The sequence below is a fragment of the Carcharodon carcharias genome, chromosome 16, assembly GCF_017639515.1.
Source record: "Carcharodon carcharias isolate sCarCar2 chromosome 16, sCarCar2.pri, whole genome shotgun sequence".
Taxonomy (NCBI): Eukaryota; Metazoa; Chordata; class Chondrichthyes; order Lamniformes; family Lamnidae; genus Carcharodon; species Carcharodon carcharias.
In genome coordinates this window covers 11,280,805-11,306,636 of record NC_054482.1, presented here as the reverse complement: position 1 = coordinate 11,306,636, position 25,832 = coordinate 11,280,805, and the positions used below count along the sequence as shown (strand labels likewise).

Genomic DNA, 25,832 nt, shown 5'->3' with positions numbered 1-25,832 from the left:
AACGAAAGAATCTCCTTTACACAAATGGCATTAGAGTTTCAAACTGTCTTTGTTGCTCTTGGCTCTATCAGATAGATTGTTGATTGTATTTTGAGATCAAGGTTTTTGAAGGTTGGATACTCTAACCAAGATTTTGTAGGCAAGTGAACTCTATATGACAAAAGGGAATGGAAAATGGGTTTGCTGCATTGTCACTGAATGCATAGAACAGGATTCTGGGTTGTGCTTCCAGCACCTCTGGCAGTTTAATACCTCTTCCAAGTGGCTTTTTTTTTAAATACATGAACTGAGATAGGAGGTAATATTCCCTTTCGTTGTTTGACTGGGAAACTGGTGGATCAGACTATTGCCTGGATTGAACCACTATTGATGATTTTCAATTGAAATGAAAACTGGGTGGATTCTAGAACAGATGGCCAAACAAATTACCATCCAAAGTGAAGGTGAAAATTACTTCATAAACCTTAGTGGGCAATTGAACAGTGGGACCTGCTAGGTTAGGGACTGTGTGGGAAAATCACAACCAAACCCAATCCTGTCACCATCTACAGACACACAATTTCCAGCAGAGGTCACTGAATAGCAAGAAGATTTGCTGGTTATCCTGTCCCTAGTTCAGCAACACCAAGGGACTTCGTGCCTCCTAACTAAACCCCACTGAAATAAAGCAATTTAACAAAGACCAGGGATTGAACCCAAGATCTTCTGGCCTGCATTGTCATTAAGCACAGCAGGCATTACAGTCGCCAATGAGCCAACAAAGTGGTGCTACTGTCATTTTAGAACTGTTTCACCTAAAGTCACAATTGGAGCATTAGTCAATTCCATGCTCCCAAAGGAGTGGTGCTCACGGGAAGTGCAGGATGGGGAAATTACAGGCCTACTATTTTTAGCTCATTAAAACAAATGGATAAGCAAATCACAGCCTCTCTGACCCCAATTTCCTACAATACCTACAACCCGTGTAGGTATCACTTCTTACTGGGAGCATGGAACCAGTCACATTGGGTACAATTCTATGGACCTCATTATAATAAGGAAATCGGAGCCATGGAAAAGGAACAGCGAAGTCCCACTTCCCATTGGATGTGAAACTTGGTTCAAATAATCGGGAATGCTGAAAGCCTACATCAGCTTAGTCAGCAACTGAAAGAGAAAGGCCTGTTAACGATTTGTATCAAACCTTTCAGAACTGATTTTTGCAGCAGCGTTGGCTCAATCTGTTTTGTAGTCGCCTTAGACATCTGTTATACACTTCAGTTCCCCTGTTCCCGCCCAAAGGTCTAACCTTCTCTTTAAAAAGATGGTAATCAGTGTAATGTGTATTACCAGCATTTACTGTGTTTTTTTATTTCAGATTTTCAACATTACCATTGTTTTTCCTTGTTTGCCTGGATTGACTTTATCAATGAAAAGAAAAGGTGAGGCTCTGAGTAACCACCAATTACAGCATAATGCAAAACTTTCTGTGTAATTCTTACTGTGTCCAGGTGTGTTCGCTGGTGTTTGGCGCGATCACTGGAGTTGCTGAAAGCCTTCTGGCAGCCAGTGTGTTGGCAAAGGTAAGGTTTCTCCCCTGTGTGGCTCCGCAGGTGGATTTTGAGATTTTCTAGTCGAGAAAATGCCTTATTACAGCCTTCGAACTGCAATAAAATATTTTTAAAAATACATATTACCATGAAGAAATAGTTATAAAAGGAAGTTTAGCTACAAAGACCACAGTGTAAACCAACAGTGCTTATCCAGTAAATCACCACAGCTTAACATCTGTACTAACTCAGGGATGAAAGAAAAAAAATTCAGTGCCATTAATTTAATCTTTCAACACCGACATGTCCTACAACAGCACAAGATTGAATTGGTTTCTTTTTTGCTGAATTACGCTTCATCGACTCTTTCAAAAACATACATTACCTAAGTTGATTTAAATCACACACATAGAGGGCATTTTATTCTCAAAGTGATCTCTCTGAATGTCACTAAAGACAAATTAATAACCTTTTGGGATTTACTTAAATCAGTAGCCACAAAGCTGACTGTTAAACTTGTCTGGGTTGATTTAGCCCATGCGCTGTTTATACCAATTAATACGTCATTCTGTCTTCTCCAAGCTGCACTCTGATTTTTGGCATAAAAATATCAAATGGGATCTTTAAGAGAGACTGAGTGGTGCAGTGGGATAGATAGTGGGCTAGAATTCGCTGGAGCAGGGCATCTTGTGGTATGTCTGATTAGTTATACATTTTCCTGTACCTTGCAGCTCAAATTTTTTTGTCCATGCCTGTTGCTGGAAATGTGGCAAGGGCAGTTGGGACGTTGGTAAACGATGGGACAGTGTATCTTCATTTTAATGAGATCTATGGATTGAGAAAGAAATGAAGGAAAGACTGAGGAGAATGAATTAAAGGAACTGAATTCATTGTCAAATCAAGTACAGAAAGAAAATTAAAAAAAAGACTGAATAAAGAGAGAGAGAATTCTCAACTCTTTAATCCTTTTGCCTATTGCTTTAAATCTATGTCCCCTGATTATTGACCTCTCTGCCAAGGGAAATAGATTCTTCCAATCCACTCCACCGAGGCCCCTCATAATTCAATGCAGCTCAATTAAATTTCCCCTCAGCCTCCACTGTTCCAAAAAAACTAATCCCAACCTATCCAATCTTTCTGCATAGCTAAAATTTTCCATTCCTGGCCACATCCACATAAGTATCCACTGTACCCTCTCTAATGCAATCACATTCTTCTAGTAAGGCAGTGAGCAGATCTATACGGAGCACTCAGCTGCAGTCTAACAAGTGCTTTACACAATTCTAGAATAAGCTCCTGCTCTTATACTCTATGCCTCAATTAATTAAGGAAAGTATCCCATAGGCCTTCTTAGCCATATTATCTACCTGTCCTGCAGTCTTTAGAGATCTGTTGTAAGCATGCACTCCAAGGTCCCACTGCTTCTCTACACTTCTCAGTTTTCCCATGCCTTGCTTGCCCTACCCCCAAGAACATTACCTCACACTTTTCTGGATTGAATTCCATTTGCCACTTTTCTGCCCACTCGACGAATCTATTGATATCTTTATGCAGTCCACAGCTTGCTTCCTCGCAATCAACCACACAACTAAATTTTGTATCTTCTGCAAACTTCTCAATCATATCCCTTCATAAGTCTAAATCATTTATAGAAACTACAAAAAGCAAGAAGCCTAGTAGATTTCCAGAAGGCATTTGATGAAGTGCCACATCAAAGGTTATTGCAGGAAATAAAAGGTCATGGTGTAGGGGGTAACATATTGGCATGGATAGAAGATTGGCTAGCTAGCAGGAAGCAGCGAGTGGGCATAAATGGGTCATTTTCTGGTTGGCAGGATGTGATGAGTGATGTGCCACTGGGATCAGTGCTGAGACCTCAACTTTTTACAATTTATATAAATGACTTGGATGACGGGACCAAAGGAATGGTTGCTAAATTTGCTGACAACACACAAATAGGTTGGAAAGTAAATCGTGAAGAGGACATAAGGAGGCTACAAAGTGACATAGATAGGCTAAATAAGTGGGCAAAGATCCGGCAAATGGATTATAATGTGGGCAAACGTGAAATTGTCCATTTTTGCAGGAAAAATAAAAAAAAGCTTATTATCTAAATGGTGAGAGATTGCAGAGCTCTGAGTTTCAGAGGGATCTGGGTATCCTAGTGCATGAATCACAAAAGGCTAGTATGCAGATATAGCAAGTAATTAGGAAAGCTTGTAGAATGTTATTGTTTATTGTGAGGGGAATTGATTGCAAAGGTAGGGAGGCTATGCTTCAGTTGTACAGGGCACTGGTGAGACCACATCTGGAGTATTGCATATAGTACTGGTCTCCTTATTTAAGGGAGGATGTAAATGCGTTGGAAGAAGTTCAGAGAAGGTTTACTAGACTAATACCTGGAATGGGTGGGTTGTCTTATGGGGAAAGGTTGGACAGACTGGGCTTGTATCTGCTGGAGTTTAAAAGAGTAAGAGGTGACTTGATTGAAACACATAAGATCCTGAGGGGTCTTGACAGGGTGGATGTGGAGAGGATGTTTCCTCTAGAATCTAGAACTAGGGGTCACTGTTTAAAAATAAGGGGTCACCCATTTAAGACAGAGATGAGAATTTTTTTCTCTCAGAGGATTGTGAGATAGATAGGTTCTTGATTGGTAAGGGGATCAAAGGTTACGGGGAGAAGGCGGGAGAATGGGGTTGAGTAACTTATCAGCCATGATTGAATGGCGGAGCAGACTCGATGGGCCGAATGGCCTAATTTCTGCTCCTATGTCTTACAGTCTTTGGAACTGACTTCCTCAATTGGCGCTGGAAGCAGAACTGAATATTTTTAAGGCAGGGCTAGAAAGATTCTTGATTAACAAGGGGGTGAAAGGTTATCGGAGGTAGGCAGGAACGTGGGGTTGTTACTATCAGATCAGTCATGATCTTATTGAATGGCAGAGGAGGCTCAAGGGGCCGAGTGGCCTTCTCCTGCTCCTAATTCGTACATTCGTATGTTTGTATGTACTGAACCCCACTGGAACCATCTTTCCAGTCTCAAAAACGCCCATTCACCATTTGTTTCCTGTTATTGAGCTAATTTTGGATCCAACTTGACACTTGCCCTTGGATCTTATGGGTTCTTACATTTCTGACCAGCGTGGAACATGGGACCATGTCAAAAGCATGGCTACAATCAATGCAGACTCAAAAGCAGTAATCGACCCTCCTTGTTACTTCTTCAAAAAATTCAAGCTAGTCTGTAGTAACTGACAGTATAGCCTCTCCTGCTGTCTATCAGGCTCACGTGATGTTCTGGGAGGCTCTGATCAATGAGCCCTAAGCACAGGGAATCTGGGGGGTGGGGCTTCCTGACGAGAGTCCTGATCGAGCATGTTGCATCTGAAAAGCTCTCTGTCATAAAGTTTATCTGTTTTTTTTGTTGAAACCTGTCTGGTCTGTTATCATTAGATAGTCAAACACAACCTTCTCTTCACAAGTCCATGCTGACTGTTCTTGATTAATCCATGCTGTTCTAAATGACAATTTAAGCTGTCCCTCAGAATTTTTCCCTATAATTTGCCCATTACCAAGGTCAGGCTGACTGGTGTGTAATTACTCAGTCTGTTCCCGTCCTCCCTTTTAAAACAATGACACAACATTATCAGTCCCCCAGTTCTCCAGCACCAATCCTATAGCCAGAGATGATTGAAAGATTAAGGTCAGAGCCTCTGATATTTCCTCCCTAGCTTCTCTTAGCAGCCTGCGATACATTTCACCTTGTCCTGGCAATTTATTTACTTTCAAAGATGCTAAACCTCTTAAACAAAAACAGAATTACCTGGAAAAACTCAGCAGGTCTGGCAGCATCGGCGGAGGAAGAGTTGACGTTTCGAGTCCTCATGACCCTTCAACAGAACTTGAGTTCAAGTCCAAGAAAGAGTTGAAATATAAGCTGGTTTAAGGTGTGTGGGGGGGGGGGGGCGGAGAGAGAGAGAGAGAGAAGTGGAGGGGGGTGTGGTTGTAGGGACAAACAAGCAGTGATAGAAGCAGATCATCAAAAGATTCTTAATTAGCACATTCGTTTGGATAATATCACCAACTTTAACACCTATGTGTTCTTTTGTTCTATTGTTGTTGACTTCTTTTGATGATCTGCTTCTATCACTGCTTGTTTGTCCCTACAACCACACCCCCCCCCTCCACGTCTCTCTCTCCGCCCCCCCCCCCCCACACACCTTAAACCAGCTTATATTTCTACTCTTTCTTGGACTCGAACTCAAGTTCTGTCGAAGGGTCATGAGGACTCGAAACGTCAACTCTTTTCTTCTCCGCCGATGCTGCCAGACCTGCTGAGTTTTTCCAGGTAATTCTGTTTTTGTTTTGGATTTCCAGCATCCGCAGTTTTTTTGTTTTTATCTCTATGCTAAACCTCTTAATATTGTTAAAGGTTGACTGATGAAGTTGTTAAGATACACAGGTGATGGGCATCATTTGATTAAGGACTGAGCACATGTAAAGAGAGCCATTGGGGGTGGTTGTGTGACCGAAAAGTCTGAGGCACTGGATTCAGGTTCCTGTCTCTGCAGAGGTGGGTAGGTTCGATTCCCACTGCTGCTAAAGTTTTAACTGATTTACCTGATGATCGCCTTGGAAACTCCCTTTGTTTGAACAAGCACCAACCCAAATTTAATGCATGTGTGTGGTGCTTCATTTTAGGGGGGAGATGGTGGTGCTATCACTGGACTAGTAATGCAGAAGCCCAGACAAATCCCACCACAGCAGCTGGCAGAATTTTTAATAAAGGAAAGAAGTATGAATGTATATATATGTGGCACATTAGCCTTTGACTCAGAAGGTTGTAGGTTCAAGCCTATTCCAGGGACCTAGGTTGCCACTTCAATGTAGTACTGAGGGAATGCTACACCATCACAGGTGCTGTCTTTTACCCAGCGCGGAGTGGGGCGGGGAGGGAGGAAGCTCTCCTCGTTAGCCTGCTTCTGGGTCTGGCCAAGATGGCCATCAACAGATTCAGGCATTGAGCAGTAAAGGGGTTCATCCGACCCGATTGCCTGCTCCTCTACTGCGGCTATGTTCATGGTGGGTGGCCCTGGAGAGGGAGCAAGCAGTGTCCACTGGTACACCAGAGGGCTCCTGCATTCGGGAGGTACCATGCATCGTCACCCCCAGGAATGTTATTTTCGTTTAGTTAGTTAAATTTCCTTTGATATTTTGGTTTTTGTTACAGTGCCCCACCAGGGGCTGTCACTCCCATTTATTGATTTTTGTTTAATTTTTTTTTGTTCTACTAAAAAGAGCACAAAGAGAATCATCTGGAACACTGGGTTGATAGTTAAGAGACAGAGATCTGTAATGTGCATCCTATGAATAAACCCGCTACCAAGGAAGAAGACCTTGCCTTGTTTAATTCTTCACCATCTGGCTTGGATCCATATGACGAATATTTCCTTCTCATTATGTTTATATCATCCAATATTTAACACTCCCCTCTTCTTAACTACAATATCTGCATTGTCCCTCTTTAGTGAAAATAGAAGCAAAGTATTGATGACAAACCATGCTGATTTCTTCTACCTCCACGTAAGTGAACTTTTTGGTCTCTAATAGGCCCTACTCTATGTTCTTTGACATCTGGGAGTGTCACCCTTTCTCTTTGTAGGAACATTTGTTTTGAACACTGCCTATCTTCTCCTTGAATTTATCACATTTCTTTGACAATGCTTTACCTTCAACTAACTGTTTCTGGTCCACTTTTACCAAATCACATTGAGCTTAGTAAAATTGGCCTTTACCCAAATTAAGACTTGTATTCTTGATTTATTTTTGACCATTTTCACCCTGTAGATGCAACAACAAATATTGCAATTGATAATTCCTCTCCCTCTTTAACATTTCTCCCAAACCAGCCACCACAAACCCCCTGCCATCATCCCCATCCATGTCCCCACAGTTGAATTTCGGGGAAGCACTGAGGTCAGTTAGCCCTCCCCCCTCTCCCCGGGTCAAAGTGGAGGGAGACTCAGTGAGTCATCCACAGGGCACCTCCATGCAGTCATGAAAGGATGATATTTGCTGACCATGTGAAATGCAGGGAATGCATGAATTAGTATAAAGCAAAAAAGGGATGTGTACCCTCAGAATAAAATACCTTATTTAATTGAAAAATAATCTGAATTGTTTAACTTACTGACATTTAATTTCAAAGCTTTAAAAATCATAAATTAAGGTTATCTTTATTCCAAAAATATATTATAATGCTCCCATTTATCCGCTCACTGAGAGATTATCCAAGATACAGACATATTCCTGAACTGGTACCTAATCTGCTTCCAATTCAATATTTTGACTGGATGATATGTGACAAGAACCAGAGTTGCTTTCTCTGAAGTGGTGCAAGAAGAGCCTCTAGTCAAGACTTTTTTTTGAATTGTTTTCCCTTCAGATAAATTAGGAAACTTCACAAGATTGGCAATGGTATAAGTAGGATGCAAATTGTAGATCATTTTGGAATTATCCTACATCAGCCTCCAACTCAAATAATATCTTTCTGGGGAAGTGTTAAATTCAGCACATTCTTAACATTATGCATAGTTATAAAAAAAGAAAGTGGACTGGGAAAACCAAGGCTGTCTTAATGAATATCAATTGTAGCCCTGTGTAACATTTCTGGGGGAAATGAGCTGTGATGGAATAAGTGAAACTTTTTTTTTACCGTTATGGAGCTAAATACCAGCAGTGTGCTGCTCAGCAACCTTACTAATATCCATGGTAGTTGCTGTCAGGTCAGATAAACAAAATGGCCTTTATACAACAGTAAGGAAAGAGCAGGTCATAGACTACTGACATTGGAGACAGACAACACATGGAAAATCTTAAGAGTTTCAATCCAAACCATTTTTTTTTTGTTTTGTACTGAAACCGCTACAGCTAGAAAGCAGTGTGTCAGGTTTTGATTAGTGGTTTACATAGGACTTAACATTGTTTTAATAATTTTGTGAAGCACATTTTCTTTTCCTTTGACAGCACCTGGTCAGAGAAAGTGGTCAAAAGAAACACGGTTTGTTTCATGTTAAACAAGTAATGGAAAGTCAAAGCTTAGTTTATTCTCTACCGTGATGTTTGAGCAGTTGTTATTACTGACTGATGCTATCATTGCTTTGATCTAATAGGAAATCCTTTTGTCACTTCTAGTCCTCAATCTCTTTCTCTCTATTGCAGCTTTTCTTGTTTCTCTTTATTTTATTGGTACTATGATTGTTGCTTATCCAAACTTTACTCTCTTGTTTCTCATAGACTCTAAATATGTTGACATATATGTTTACTTCCTGTATGAATTCAAGACTCATTTGACCAATTCATGGGAGAAACATTCTTTCCAAGAATCTTAAACGATGAAGCTTCTTCCATCCCTCAGTCTTTCTTTTCTTCCTGCAATATTCAGGTGTGCTTTAATTTAACCTTGGGGTCACCTATAACTTGCTGATTTACCTAGTCTTTTCCCGTTGTTTCAATCGGGTTAGTATCCTGCACCAGAGGCCTTGGACTTTCCCCTTGCTGTCTTAATGTAAAACAGCATACAACATACATGCCCAGAGTGATATATAAAGCATTGTCTCTGCTGTTGTTAACTGAACTATTGTTATTCTTGACTTCTAATTTAAAGTCACTGTTCAGAGCATCTCATAGTTAAGTATAGATCGTCCTTCGTCCCAGCAAGGAGGGCTTTTCGTCATTCCACCAAGCATTGACATTTTTTAAATGTTGATGTGATTCACAATTACAAAGAATAAATAGATTTGATGGTCACTGTTGTAGTGTGATGTGTATTTACTCCAATAACTTCTAACCTTTTATAAAACCACATGCACTTCTCCAGTAATGGCTTTGAAGCTGAACTCCAAATATACAAGCAAATATTGTTTTCCATATGAGTGTACATTTCCTTCAAGAGAAACTAATGCTGTAGAAATTTGAGTACCTCAAATCCAGCAACCCCTGGGCAGAGTCCGTGCCAGATTTCGGAACTTGCCGGTTTTCGGGAAAATAAACAGAACCTCTTAATCCAACGAATAGGGGACACAATATGATCTCTCATCTCCCTGGGTTAGGTGAGGTCAAGAGTCACTAAACGACCCAGAGCATGGGAAAAAATGTCCGGTTTTCAGACACCGCCGGTTTTTGGGTAGCCGGATTTGAGGTACTCTTCCTTACCTAAGTAAGAGATGTTGTTTACCCCTACAATTACCTCCCTTCATTTGCTGAAATCATTTATGATTGCACAACTAACTGCCACCATCCAGTAGTACCTCCTTTTGAGTGTATTGTGTACAGATTTAAACCTTGGCAACAGGTGTGGACAGGCTGCTTCATTTAAGGGGGAACATCACAGCCAATCATGAATCAACATTTACACAGTGGTACAAGCAGAGGTCACTGGATCGTGATCAGTAATAGAAAACCTTGTTCATTTTTTAATCACTCATAGGCTACAGGGTCTCTGAGCCAATTTTGTAGCACTTCTAATTCCATGTTGGCTGAGCTCTTTTAATTCAGTGCAGATCGATGGGTGAACCTGAAACCCTCCTTTTGCATGATGTAGTAAATACTATTTAACTACTGAGCTTCTTATTAACTTAGGGTTTCCTTTTATTTAGGATCCAGGATCTGTACACAAGTTGCAGCCAGAAGGATGTTCCTCCACAGTAAAAATTGGGTGTTAGCTTTGGCTCAGTAATAGCGCTCTCACCTTGTCTCAGAACATGGTTTATTTAAATCTCATTCTAGAAACTCAATGCGTCATCTGGGTTGAATCTCCAGTGTAGCACCGCGGGAGGTGCAGTCTTTTGATTGTAATGTTAAAAAGAGGCACTTTCTACCCTTTTCAGTTGGACATAAAAGATCCAATGGCACCATTCCTAGAAGAACAAGAGTTCTTCTGATCTTCTGGTCAACATTTATCCCTCAACCCATACCATCAAAAATAAGTTATCCGTTTATTTCACTGTTGTTTGAGGAACCTTGCTCAATGCAAATTTGCTGCTTTGTTTCACTATATTGACTCCACTTCAAAAAATACTTCAATGGTTTTGAAGCACTTTGTGTCATCCTGATTTTGTAAGTGTTAACTGTATATTAATTGTGTTTAATTGTAGGCAGGTAATGGACATTAACGAGAGATTCACTTGTGCCTCCATAAATAGACATTGATTTAAACTGTGGTTGTTGGGTTCGGGTTTTTGCTTGTCAAGGGATACATTTTGGTAGGAGGAGGGAATAGCAATATAAAATAAAGCATACAATTCTTAAAGGGATGCAGGAGCAGAGGGACCTGGGAGTATATGTACAAAAATAATTGAAGGTGGCAGGGCAGGTTGAAAAAAGTGGTTACTAAGGCATCTGGGATCATGGGCTTTATAAAAAGAGGCAGAGTATTAAAGCAAGGAAGTCATGATGAACTGTAGTAAAACACTGGTTTGGCCTCAACTGGAGTATTGTGTCCAATCCAGGATATCTCACTTTAGGAAGGATGTGAAAGGATTGGAGAGGGTGCAGAAAGGATTTCTGAGAATGGTTCCAGGGCTGAAGGACAGCAGTTATGTGAATAGATTGGAGAAGCTGAACCTGTTCTTCTTGGAGAGGGTTGGAAGGAGATTTGATGGAGGTGTTCAAAATTATAAGGAATTTGGACAAAATAGATGGAGACAAAGTGTCCCCAATGGCTGGGAGGATCGAGAACAAGAAGTCACTGGCCTAAGGCGATTGGCAAAAGAATCAAGGATGATACAAGGTAAAACTTCCTTATGCAGTGAGTGGTTATAATCTGGAACACACTGCCTAAAAGTGTGGTCCAGGCAGATTCAATCGTGGCTTTCAAAAGGGAATTGGATAACCATCTGAATAGAAAAAAATGCAGAGCTGCGATGAAAGGATAGGGGAATGGGACTAGCTGAATTGTTCTTGCATAGAACTGACACAGACATGAAGGGCTGAGTAGCTCATTCTCTGCTGTAACCATTCCATTATTCTATGATCTATCTGAAACAATTTAATCAGGGGATTTGATGTATTATGAAACAGAGGGTCATAGGATTGAAAAGGCCCTGATAAGGCAAAATATTGTGATGGTAAGAATACTTATCAAACATGGCAATCAAACTATTAAGGTTCGTTTCTCACAATTAATTGGAATTAATTGCAAAATCTTGAACTCTTGAGCAGTTGATAGAGGTAAACAGGGCATCTTGTACCTGAAATGATTTGTTTTGTGATGAAGGTCCTGAGGAACAGGATACAGTAGATCAAGGTTTGGATAGAGGTAATGAGTGCTAATGACACGTGACAGATTTTTCACATCCAAAGACCAATTGCCCAGTGTGGGGACTCAGGTAACATATATTCCAGATGGGTCTAGTGAATGGACAGATGCCCAACTGTGGGATGTGCAGAAAAGCCAGCTACAAATTTAAATATTGGTTGAATGTTCAGGTTGATGGCCAAGAAGCGAAGTCCACGGACTGGCAGAATGGGATGAAAAGTGGAGAGTAAGAAAGCGGATTGCAAGTACTGATTCTTGTGTCAGAAAACAATCATGCGTTGGAGAAAAAGCCTCCAATTGTGTAGAAATAAACATGCAAGTAGAGGTCATAGCTTGAATAGATTAGGTAATGAAATTAACGTCACAAAATAGTCTTGGAATAGCACGAAAAGCAGAAGTCATGATCATGAAAGTTTGTTTGGTAGCCACCAATAAACTTGAGAATAAACGAATAAGAAAGGCAAAACAAAGGGAATTAGATAGTTGGAGAGAGTTTGGAGTTTATTCTGAGGTACCAGATAATGATTAACCAGCTCTTTCACATAGAAGGATTTGTACTGAAAAAATCCTTGCAGATAGGATTTATAAGGCAAAAGCAAGGCTAGTTGCTAGGTTTTTTGGGTGATACAGATGTTAGTGCAGGCTCTCCCACAGCTGGATAAGTAATCTTGAAAATCCTTTTGGCCAAATATTCATGGGCGTGTAGATCAACCAACATAAAATCCGCATTTCTGCATGCTGATACTTTTCAGAGAGAAGTGTTTCTGAAACTGCCCAAAAAGGGCAGTGGAATCAGTAGGGAAACTTCAGAAATTAAAAAAAAATGCAGCTATGATCTAAATTATGCTTCCAGGGTATGGAACTTTTGGTGAGATCTGTTTTGCTGAAAAATGGCTGTGTTCCAAATGAAAGCAGGAGATGATGATGTAGTGTAATTTTACTGGACTAGTAATCCAGTAACCCCAGGCAAATGCTCCATGGCAGCTGGTGGAATATTTTAAAAATCTGGATCTTAAAAAAAGCTAGCCTCAGTAATGATGACCATAGAACTATCTGAATGTCATAAAAACCTTTTAGATTCACTAATGCCCTTTAGGGAAGGAAATCTGCCATCCTTACCTGGTGTGGTCTACACTTGACTCCAGGCCCACACAACATAGTTGACTCTTAACTGCTATCTGAAATGGCCTAGCAAGCCACTCAGTTGTTCCAAACTGCTACAGAAAAGTCAAAAAGATAAAAACCGGATGGACCACCTGGCATCGACCTAAGTGCTTGTGCCAAAATTGGGAGCGCTGTCCCACAGACTAGTCAAGCAACAGCCTGACATAGTCATACTCAACAAATCATGTCTTACAGCCAATGTCCCAGGCACCTCCATCACTATCCCTAGGTGTGTCTTATCTCTCCAGTAGGACAGACCCACCAGAGATGGCAGCAAAGTGGTATGCAGTCAGAAGGGAGTTGCCCTGGGAATCCTCAACATTTGACTCCTGTCCCCATTAAGTCTTATTGCATGAGATCAAACATGTACAAGGAAACCTCCTGCTGATTACCACTTACTCCCTCAGTTGATGAATCAGTGCTCCTCCATGTTGAACAGCGCTTGGAAGAAGTACTGAAGGTAGCAAGGGCACAAAATATGTTGTGGGAGGGAAACTTCAATGCCCATCACCAAGAGCGGCTCAGTAGCGCCACTACTAACTGAACTAGCTGAGTGCTAAAAGACATATTTGTCAGACGAGGCCTGTGGCAAGTGGTGTCCACACCTGCCACCCACCTCGCCACCAAACATGGCACAGGGGAGGACACAAGATTCTGCCCAAAGTTAGATTGAAAGAAGCGGCTTGGCTATTGCGAAGCTTGATTGGTCAGTTGAATTGATTGGGCACTTAGACTAGACCAGATTCTAGTTTTCATGTGTAGGAGTTAAGTACTATGATGAAGCACATTAAATCGAGAATGTTTTAAGGGCAAATAAAACATTTTAAAAATTAAATCTGGAGAAATGAGTACTTAAGTTCCCATTCCTAGGTGAGCCAAAGAACATGAAACAAGTCATTTTTAATGATGCTATACGTGCCAATTGTTACAACCTGGCAAGGAGGGGTCAAATGGCTCCCCTCTTTGCTCTCTCTTCGTTTAACTGCAACAGGCTTGTTTGTTTGAAAAGGATATGCTTGCCAATTCAGTGAGTACTTAACTATTTACATGCTGTGATCATAAAAGAACCAATAGGATAGGTTTTCCTGAATTTAACAAAGAAAGAGGTTAGTTTTATTATATGTAAACCATCGAAGTAAAATAATAAAGTATGCACTGACACACACACACGTACACTTGAAGTTCTCACACAAACAAATACAGATCACTGAGTGGGGAAGAATAGGCCAAATTAGAGTCCATTAAAAAAACATAAGAGTATACAGTTTGTAGTTTGGTGACTCAACTGGCTTCAGGCTGAATTCAATTGCTTCTGATTTAAACATGTAGATGACTGAGTTGTTCTTTGGGAAACGGTAGTACTGGATTGGATTCATTTAAGAAATCCCTATCAATAGCAAGGTGTCCCTGGATGATCACCGTCAGCAAACAGGGCTTGAAGCTTACCAGGTGAGTTGGAGAACGAAGGAGCCAGGAGGGACCCTACTCAGGTCTTCTCCCAAAGCTACTTGTCCTCAGTTCTGCTAAGAAAACGTGTTTAAAATATACAAAGGGTTGGCTTGTCATGTGACCTTCCTTCTCCAACTGCCAGGGGAATTTTAAAAAAAGACATTATCTGTATATTCCAAAGATGACTTGATTAGTTCATATCTGGAAACAAACTTAGCCAGGATCCCACTGTCCAGGCGATTAGTCTTAATGGCACATCTCCAACAGTTGACTACCTCAGGTGATTGCTATAGATGCCTTGCTAATGAGACAAGAGCACAAGAAATAAGAGCATTAGTAGGCCATATGGCCCGTCGAGCCTGCTCCATCATTCAATAGGATCGTGGATGATCTTGGGCTTCATCTCCACTTTCCAGCCCTTTCCCATATCTCTTGATTCCCTGAGACACCAAAATTCTGTATATCCCAGCCTTAAATGTATTCAATGATGGAATGTCTGCAACTCTCTGGGACAGAGAATTCCAAAGATACACAACCCTTTGGGAGTGAAGTAATTTCTCCTCATCTTAGTCCTAAATGATCGGCCCTTTATCTTGAGACTGTGCCTTCGCATTTTAGATTCTCTGATGACCAGCAGAAACAATCTCTCGGCATCTACATCAAACTCGTTCAAAATCTTGGACATTTCAATAAGATTGCCTCTCATTCTTCTACATTCTAGAGAAAATAGATGCAATTTGCTCAGCCTCTCATCATACGACAACCCACTCATCCTAGGGACCAACTTAGTGAACCTTTGCTGCACTGCCTCCTGTACTAATATATCTTTTCTTAAATTCAGAGACCAAAACTGCACACAATACTCCAGATGTGATCTCATCAAAACCGTGTACAACTCTAGCAAGACTCCTTATTCTTGTACGCCAATCCCCTCGCAATAAACACCGACATGCTATTTGCCTTCCTAACTGCTTACTGTACCTATATCTTAACTTTCAGTGTTCATTGTATGAGCACACCCAAGTTTCTGTGAACATCCACACTTACAAGTTTCTCACTTTTTATAAAATAATCAGCTCTTCTATTCTTGCGACCAAAGTGAATAACTTCACATTTCCCCACATTATAATCCATCTGACATCTTGTTGCCCACTCACTTAACCTGTCTATATCTGTCCTCCCCACAGCTTACCTTTCTACCTAGCTTTTATCATCAACAAACTTTGATACATTACTCTTTGTCTCTTCATCTAAGTCATTAATATAGATTGTAAACAGGTGAGGCCCCAGCACTGACTCTTGTGGCACTCCATTATTCACTATCTGCTGACAGATAGGAAACACAGTGTACATAAATGGGACTTTTTCATATGTGTAACCAATCCTCTGTCCATATTAAGTTTTTGCTTTTCAATGGAATGTATTTTTTGAACAGTGAATTGTTTCTTTAAATGTTTTCCATTGTTTATTTACCCCCAAACCTTTCTGTCTATTTACCCAGTTTACCTTAGATAGTGCTCCCCTCTTTCCTTTGTAATTGGCTTTGTTTAAGTTGAAGAGTTGTTTGTGATTGGAGTACATCACTTTCAAATTTATCCTGGAATTCAATGGTATTATGATCATTATTTCCCTGTGGATCTTTTTACTCTACATTACTAATTAACCCTGCTTCATTACACAACACTAGATCTAGGATAGCTTCATCCCTAGTTGGATATATTTCATCTGTCTAACCAATTCACTGTCCATGCTAATATATTACCTCCAACTCCACATGCACTTATCTTGCCTATTAACCTTTTATGTGGCACCACCTTATCGAATGCCTTTTTGAATTCCAGGTGTACTACATCTACTGATTCTCCTTTATCTACCTTACTAGTTACATCCACAAAAAACTCTAATAAATTTGTTAAACAGGATTTCCCTTTAGTAAAACTATGTCCCTTAATACTTTTTTTTCTGTTAATATTAATTTCCCTAATTTCCTCATCCTTTTTAGCCCCTAGTTTACTGTCTATTTCTGGAATGAAACTCCACAATGTATTGCTCCAAGAAACTGTCACTAAAATATTCCACAAACTCATCTTCTAGACCACTCTTAACAATTTGATTGTCCCAGCTACATGCAGATTAAAGACCCCACAATTATTTTCATTGTCTTTGAGGGGTTCTGCAGATAGACTGACTCCACTCCAATGAATTGGAATGTGGAATGTATAGTAATGCAAATTGAGGTTAGCCACCTTGGGCTCTGAGTTCAAATCATTTCAGTCTCTGTGTTTTTAAAAAGTCTGTTTTTAAAAGTTCAATTCAGATTTCCAGCTGGTGGATTAAAAATCATTATCTGACATAATGCACATCTTCATGACACAATCTTCCCGATGGATATTCTAGTGCAACTAGTTTTGTAATATTTCTTATGTGTGAAAATGGGAAGATAAGAAAATAAGTAGGGTTGTTAAAGATACTTTGGCTGCTGAAACACTGATTCTTGTGGTGGCACTGAGTATGGGATCCTATTTGTCAAATATTTGAAGTGAGATTTGTGCAATGGGCTTACTGAAGCTAGCACACCCATTGAATATTAAGTAGATAATCATTCATTGTGGAATAATATACACTCTCTGAAATGTAAGAGTGAGAAAAGGTTAGGATTGATCTTCACCCATCTAGGATTGATCTTGCTGGCTTGCAGCAAATGCTGAAGAGAAAGGAAATCTATAAAATTAAATGGACAGATGCAAGTTATCAACTGTCTGATTGTTTTACAAAAGAAATGTACAAAGAAATTGTTAAGTGTTCCAAAGGAATAGCGTCTTGCGCTTTGATGCTCTGTGAAGAATTTGGAGGTTTTTGATGTAATTTGTTTTGAAATTTTGGTCATACATATAAACTCTAATTTTCACTTAAAGAGAGAGAAGGGAATATTGTATATTATTGCATTTAATTGTATGTTGATGATGGGCATTAACTAGGATTCATTTGTGCCCCTATAAATAGACACTGACTGAAACTGTAGTTGGTGGATTAGGAGGTGCTTGCTTGTAATAGTAATTATGTAAATAAATGCTCAAAAATATATATAAAGATTGGCTCCAGTTCTATCTTTCATGAATTGGCTTTCTGGACTATAACAATAGAAAGTGCTATATAAATGCAAATTCTTCATTTTATCTGTTTAAACTTTGATTCCGAACAATTTTGAAAGTCATTTTCTCCATTTTTGAGAGAATGTTATATGTTAAGAACTTAGATGATTTCATTCCATCATATTAAGAATTAAATCTTTAATAAAACATAGATGTTGGGAGACCTGAGGCAGAGTTTTCCGTCTGGCAGGGCGGCAGGGCAGGCATGGGTGCAGGTGTGGACCCGATCACTGCCTGCGATCGTCCGCTCCTCCATTTAATGCAGGCGGGCCAACTAAGGCCCGCCCAGCGTATTTCCTGACTCCAGAGGATGGCGGGAGTGTGCGGGTAGCGGCGGGCGTGCATAGACCGCCAGGTCCAGTGACAACCCAGCAGTCTGTTTAAAAGAAGGCCTGGCAGCCTTTTGTAGGCTGCTCACAATGACCAGTGCTAGGCCGCAGCAGAGGGGTTCAGGTGAGCAGGCCAGGCTGGAGGGTAGTACGTCCCTCGTTTTTCTGATGACTGCCTTGCTGCCCTCCTTGAGGAGGTGGCAGCATGGCAGGAGGTGTTGGACCTCCAGGACAGGAGGAGGAGGCTAACCCCCGCATATGACCAAACGTGCCCGGGAGGTGTTGGCGGAGGTGGTGAGCTCCCACGACGTGGTGTGGTGCACCTGGATCCAGTGCTGCAAGCGCTTCAACGATTTGTTGCACTCTGGCAGGTTGAGTACAATGTTGGCATTGAGCATTTAACCCAGCAGGTAGCCTTACCCTATGCAGCACCCGCCCCCCCAATCCAAGTCTTAGTGTCATGACTGCATTGAATCAATGATGACATTTTTCCTTTGCTGGGTGGGCAAGCAGATAGTGCCCATGCTGAGGTCAGCCTGAGTGGGTCGTGAGGAGATGAATTTTCCCTCACAGCACGTGTTGTTCTGAGTCCCACATGACTGGTTTGGGGCAACCTGGAGGAGCTGTACCTAGGCACAGCATCAGAACTCGAGGACATGAACTAGTCAGGGTGATGAGATGGCGGAAGTTGAACAAATATGTGGTTGGCAACAAGGTTGCATATTATAAGGTTAGGAGTAGATAGTTAACTGCTTCACAAAACAAAATAATTTCTCTGTTCCTGGGGCCAAGATGACAAAAATGTTGACTTGTGGTAGGCATCAGGCAAGGTTCCATAGGGCACAGCAAGAATAGATGAATATTGTGGAGATTATTTTTAGCCCTGATGATTGTGGTGCTCGTGATGCTACTGCAGTGAAGCTTTATAATTCCACAGCAAAACATATTCGACACAAAATATGTGCTCCAGGATGCCCCCATCAGGTTTCTAAAGCATATGATTAACATTACAAAGAAATACTGAGAAAAATGGTAAAGCTTTAATTTAGAACATTTAGATTGTAATCTTCCCCTTTAAATATGTATGGACTCTACAGTTCAAAGATCCACACGGCACGCAGATTTAAAGGGGTGCTGTTTTTATAAAAGTATTTATCATTCTTTTACTATTATTTGAGGAGGATGCAGAGCCAGAAGAGTTATAATTTTGAAATTATAAGCAATACATAGAAAGGTATAATTTTGTATGAACAACATCTGAATCTGCAGGGAATAGAACAGACCACTAAGCATAACACGCATATTGTTGCTGACAACTCCAACTTGCCTCTCTGCCTTCTCACCATCTCCCCTATCCCTTCTTGCTCCAGAAATGGTAGCTTATTCCACAATTCAATTATTATTTTCTTAAAATGTTCCACCTGACATGCCTTCCCTCCTACCCCGTAATTATTAGTATTTTTATTGAGGTGAGGGTCACAATGTAGACACAAGTGCTTCACACAGTGAATTGTGCAGCTGAAGTGTCCAGTATGTGACTCCAAGTTTACAATCTGACAGGTTGGATTTATAAGCACATTTTTCATATAATAAAGTAAACCTTGCACACAGACCCAACGAAACACTTAGATCATTCAACATGATCCTAAAATCACATCTCGTTCTCCAACCAGAGCCAAGAAGGAAATTTCAGAGAAAATTCAAATTACAACCCAGTGGGAAGTCAAACTTATTAACATATACAGTCTAGAATTCTACTTAATGGTTTAAAGATTGGCTGTTGGCAGCACCAGTAGGTTCTCTGAGCTATTTATTTTGGCATTTACATGGACAATAACCCCAAATAACAGAATTGATTACAATTCATCCACAAGTGTGAAATGTTATAATTTACAAAGAATCACACATCTGTCATTCCTACCGTAAGCTCCAAGAAGCACTTGCTGTTTTATACCGAATGTTTCTTTTTATCTCAATAAACTCTTAACTTTCTATAAAGTTCAAGCCCATCCAATGCTTCCAGCTTCCACATCCAAGATTCCTCTATCACCTTGTTTACTCAAGGTGCTGCATTTTCAAAAAATCCTATCGTCTGGTAAGTCATCTTCCTCTCGCCTCTGGCCTCTAAACTTTGGGTGGAATTTTTCATGCCCTCTGGCATTAGATGCCATGGCGGACATGAGTGGACAATATGGCAAGACAGACAAAAATCGCTTTCACACCGTCGTGAAACACGTTTGCAACCATCCACCCCGCCCATCAATGGCAGGCCACGTTTTCCCGCTGCCGCAAGTTGGGAACTTCATTGTAATATATCTGCATAAGCCCGGCTCGCTAGAATCACCCTCCACACTGGATCATCCGAGCATGATTACATGCCAACATGTTTCACAACTGAACATCAGCGACATGCACTTGGCGAGCTGCACTTCACTGGGGGCTTTAAGGTTTGTTTGCCTGCCTTGCTTCGGGCAGCACTCGCAGTCATCAGCGCCAGGCTGCACAGTCAGCACCACATCACTTCCAAGGGGGCTCACAGGCAGGTCTCTACCTACCAGACCAACCGTAAGGCGGGGATGGCTTTTCAACAGCTGCAGGGCCATGTCTTCCTTGGGGAAAGGGGAGAAGTCGCCTCAGATAAGGGAAGAGGCTGCACGGTTAATGCATCACAGGGAAAGCGGGTATCCCAGGGTGTGTGTGGGGACACATGTTGATCTGTACAAATGGCCTCAAGAGGGTGAGGGCTGAGCAGGCAATCTTCAGAGGAGATGAGGCCAGATGGAGATGTGAACGTGGATGGGTGAGAGAGAGCGAGTGGTGATGTCCCTAGAGCTGGCAGTGAGTTAGATGAATATGTGATGGCCTTGTGAGAGTTTAGAGTGATGAGATTGTTGCCTTACCCTGGCAGCACTGATGAGATCATTTCTCCTCTTTCTGCACTGGATGGCAAAGCTCTTCTGTGTAGCATTGGCACTGACCACCTTTGCCACCACCTTCCAAGCCAGAGTGGTGACACTGATGGGTCTGCTGTGGCCATAGCAGGGATAGAGGACATCGCTGCAGGCTCCAATAGTGTCCAGAAGCCGTCCCAGGAACGCGTCACTGAACTGGGGAGAGCTGCAGTCTTCTTGCCTTTCGGGTTCATGTCTTCTATGTAACAGCTCTGGACTGGAAGCATCGAGAGGTGTGTGCGCGGCTGCACTTTTAAATATGGCGCCTGGTGCGAGGAAGCAGCAAGGTGACGGCATGTTGCGTGAATGAAAGCTGCCCACCATCAAAATGGTGTGTTTCCTGAGAATGCATGATTAATGAGGCAGGATTGGGGGGATATGGCATGAAAGGCCGCCATTTCGGCCGGTGGGTAAAATATTCCTTTTCCCGCCCATGACCGCACATAGTGCAAATATGGGACAATTCTGCCCTTTGTCTCTGTTGTAACTTGTATGTGTGTCTCCACTTTATTGGTACTGGTAATGGTCATTCCTTCCTCTGAGCTCTTATTTTCCCTAAGGTATAATAAGATGCTTCTCCTTCTCCCTACATGCCTACATTTTCCATTTATTAAAACCAAGGCCCGTGCTACTGTCTCCGAACCTAATTCTTTCTTTTCCATTATCTCAAAACTATGGAACTCCTTATCTTCCACAGCCTTTTGTTTTTTCCTAAGCTTGGAGTCACCGAACTATCACTTCTTGATCTATATTATCATCTCACCTTGGTCCTTGAATTATATTTTTCAAAAAGAAACACAATTACAAAGTAACAGTTTGAACTCATTTGATATTTCTTTGTTTAATAGCACAATGTCCCTACTCCACTTGCATGTTAATTGTGGCTGCCCAATGGTAAATTTTATTGGACTGTACAAGGTATTGGAAGGCATTGCCTGCCACACACATGGATGTTCTGTGACTGTCGAGTTCATGCAGTGTTTACATCAGTATTTATCAATTGTACAAATTCCAACAGTGAAATGCAAAACTTACACATTAAGATATTAACATACCTGATAATTACATTTGTAAAATATATTTCTGGTAAGCAGTTTTTTAATGTAAAGTTCAATCCATCTATGTAACAGTACTTAACATTGTCCATTGGTATGCTTCAATGTGCATTGTTACTTTGTCACATGTTAAGATTGCTTGTACAATGACAGACCTTAAGGATATGGCATATTACATGACGTTGCTACCAATATATCAGTTGAAATTACTTTGAGTAAATGCACTGTCAGATGAGGTACTGACCTTTACAGACTAAAAGAGTCTCAGGTTTCATCAGCCATGCACCAGCTCTCACCAGTGATTGTGTTTGTGCCTCCTGAATCAGTATTTGATGAAAGTTAAGATCTACTGTTGAAACCCTCATTCTGCCTTTGCCATCTCCAGACTCAACAATTCCAACCTCCTGGACAACCTGTAATCCTCCACCCTGCAGGAAATTCAGCTCATCTAAAATGTATCCTATCTCACATCAGGTTCCTCTCACCCATCACCCCTGTGCTTACTGACCTACTTGGCTCCTGATTTACCAACAACCCAATTTTCAAGTTCTCATTCTCACGTAGAAATCCTGTCATGACTTTTCCCCTACCTATCTGCATCACCTCCTCCAGCTCTGCAATTCTCCAAGAACTCTGCATTTCTCTAGGTCTAGCTTCCAACCTCTCCCCCTCCCTCTCTTCGTCATACCTTTTGGAGGCCTTGATTTCAGCCTTCTAAGCCCAATGCTTTGCAATTCACTCCTTCAGCCCCTCTGGCTTTCCATCTCCCTCTCTTCCTTAAAACCAATCCTTTTGTCCAAGCTTGCAGCCATCCCATCTAATATTTACTTCATTGACTCAGCATTCATTCTTACATGATGACATTTCTATATGAAAGGTAAGTTGTTGCTGTTTTTAGTATTAATTAATTATTATCAAACAGCAACCAAAACATCCTTTTGTGCTTCAAACTTGCTCATGATTGACCTCTATCATTTTGCACATGTAGAAATTCGCACCCAAATTACAAGCAGTATTTACCCCAACAGTTTGTCCTTTAACACTTTATTTACGTACCACTATAAAATATATTAACGGGGATCTGACAAACTGCTACATAAGAGGATAGGAAGAAGCTGGCAGTGAGTTACACAGGGCTAGCAGTGACTATATGGAGGAAATAACAGAGCTGCCACTGAGTTTTAAGAGGACACAACATAGCGCTGGCAGACTTAAAAGATAATACAAAGCTGACAAGAAAATATTCCCTTTGTGGGTCTAGGAATTATTTGAAGCATAACTGAAAGCTGACAGTAAATTATACAGTACAACAGATGCTGCCAGTGATTACGTAAAAGATAATACAGAGCTGTTGTCATATAGAGAATATTACAGAATGGCAGTGAAATAAAGTGAGGGTAGCAGTCACAAAAACCTAATAATCTAATGCACCATTGAGTGTTGTCAGTGAGCTGCACATAGAGTGTGAACAGTTGGTAGTGAGTTACATAGAGGGAACAAAAAGGGATACGATAGGAAAGATTTTCCTGCTCTGCAGCCCGATGCACTGGGTGGCCTGGGCCAATGAATATCGTTAAGCCAGATGGATCAAAGCGTTTGCCTGTAAAGGAACCTATCTGATTACCCTTCATTGAAATGAACGAAAAAAAATTGCACGTGCTTCCTTTATAGTTTTGAACTTCCTGACTTTCTGACATTCACTCAACCCAGGTGACCCAGTGCACTTGGCCACAGATTCAGGAATATCTCCCCTTATAGGTCTGGAAATTAGTCACATGCAGAATATAGGGCTGGCAGTAAGCCATTCAGAGGATAATATGGAGTTGACAGAGAGCCGCACAGAGAATAATGAGAATTGGCAGTGAGTTATATAGAGGGTAATAGAGAGGTGCCAGTGAATTACATAGAAGATAATGGAGAGCTGGCAGTAAAATATATAAAGGATAATGGAGGGCTGGCAATGAGGGAAAGAGGATAATGGAGAGCAGGCAGCGGTTACATAGAAGATAATTTAAGGCTAGCATTGAATCATTTAAGGATAATACAGGACTATCGGTGAATCACATTGAACATATCTGTACCCCTGGCTAGGAAGGAGAAAAATCAGCCCAGATCTCTACAGCTGATCAGTATCTAGCAGTATCTCCTAGAAAGTGTATGTTTCTGGATGTTGGGCCACAATAAGATCAGGCTCATGCACCTTAACCCACAGACATATATACCAGGATGAGTCAACACTTTGATAGAAAAGCTGAGAGAGTGCGAAGTGAAGAAAATGTTCTTCTACTTTTCTTACTGTTAGGTTGCAATCAGGCTGAGGGTGGCAAGATGGGAAACATGGGAAAAGTGGCACACAATGTTGAGTTTCCAGCTGAATGGGTAACAGAGATACGGTAGTGTCATAGCGTGAGATTATTTCAGCAGTGTATTGCCAGAAATTAAACCATTCAGCAACTGCTCCGCCAAACAATGGGCTGAATTTTCCCAGAATTGCACTAAGTGGGGTAGCGGGCGCGTAAAATGGAGTCCTATCCGCCGATGAAAGTGGCGGGTTTTCACGCCGCATCTTCCCGAGCCCACCTCATTATATATTCGCTCCTGCGAAACACACCATTTCCATGGTGGACAGACTCTCATTCACCCGCTCGCCATCACCCCGCTGTTGCATCACACTGGCCGCCATCTTTAAAAGGTAGCCGCCAGCAAAGCGATCATCGCCACCAGCTCACCACCGCTGCCCAGGGAGACATGGCCAGCAAAGGCAAAAAGATTGCAACTCCTGCTTCAGCGACAGTGCCCTCGGGTGCATGCTGGATGCCTGGAGGCCCGATGGGATGTGCTCTACCCCCACATCTGGGAAGCAACAGACGGAGTCCATGACCCAGAGACTCCAAGCAAGCTCCAAAGAAACCTCTGAAGAGGAATCTGAAGGGACCCTCCCTGAAGTCCCATCACAGCGCTCACCCACACCCTTCACCAGTGCAGAGACACAAACCTCAGTGGGACCTAGCTTTAGAGTAGCCTCAGGATCACAATCTGGTGAGAACATCGCACTTTCTGATCCACAGCAGGCGGAGGCAGGGACTTCCCAGGTCCCCGGCACTTGGAGGGCTGCTGGAGGCCAGAACGTTGCTGAGTCCAAGTCAGGTGACGAGCCTCTGGACCCAGTCATGTCACAGTTGCTGGAGCTGCAAAGGCAAGCTCGGGAACATCAGGAAGGGATGTCCACTGCACTCCTCAGATTGCAAGGCAAGATGGAGGAGTCTGTCCACCTTCAGGCTGAGGTGATTGCGCTGGCATGTTGGCACTCCAATGACAACACTGGTAGGATGGCAGCCGGCATGGAGACCTTGGTCCAGGACGTCGCTCCTGCATTGCTGCATGGGCTCAACTCCATCACTGATGCCATAGCTGCCCTCCAACAGTGTGTACGCGAGAGGGGTGCGGGGCAGCCCGATCTCACTCCAGCTATCCCACACGCTCATGGAGTCAGCCAGGGGCCCTCGGGCACCCATAGGGAGGAGGATCAGCAGGTGCACACTCCGGGGCCATCCACCTAGGTGGCGCTGGGAGTGTCTGGCCCATCTGACTCCCCTCTTCCTGTGATCCCCGCAGATCTAGCTTCACAGGCCGAGGAGAGTGCCACTGCCATACAGCAAGACCCCGAAAGCAGGCTGAGGCCCTCCAAGTCTCGGCCCTCCAGAGGACGCCGGCCAAAGTCATCCCAGACAGAGCGTCACAGTCAGCAGGCTGCCTCCACCTCCACTGTGGATGTCCGGGGAGTACCAAAACATAGTAGCAGGGTTAGGGCAGATAAGGAGAATTAGTTGCACAGCCTGGACATGGGTGTTAATCACCCGTACATAATGTTCACTATTGTCAA

General features: G+C 42.0%; 1 protein-coding gene across 1 annotated transcript in view; it reads right to left on the bottom strand.

Annotated features, from left to right (window-relative positions):
* LOC121289381 (zinc finger protein GLIS3-like) overlaps positions 1–25,832 on the bottom strand; it is a 256,480-nt gene that overhangs the window by 137,348 nt on the left and 93,300 nt on the right. The window contains exon 3 of the mRNA XM_041208759.1: positions 1,482–1,643. Within this exon, the coding sequence (XP_041064693.1) occupies positions 1,482–1,643 (162 nt within the window). The remainder of the gene's footprint in view (positions 1–1,481; positions 1,644–25,832) is intronic.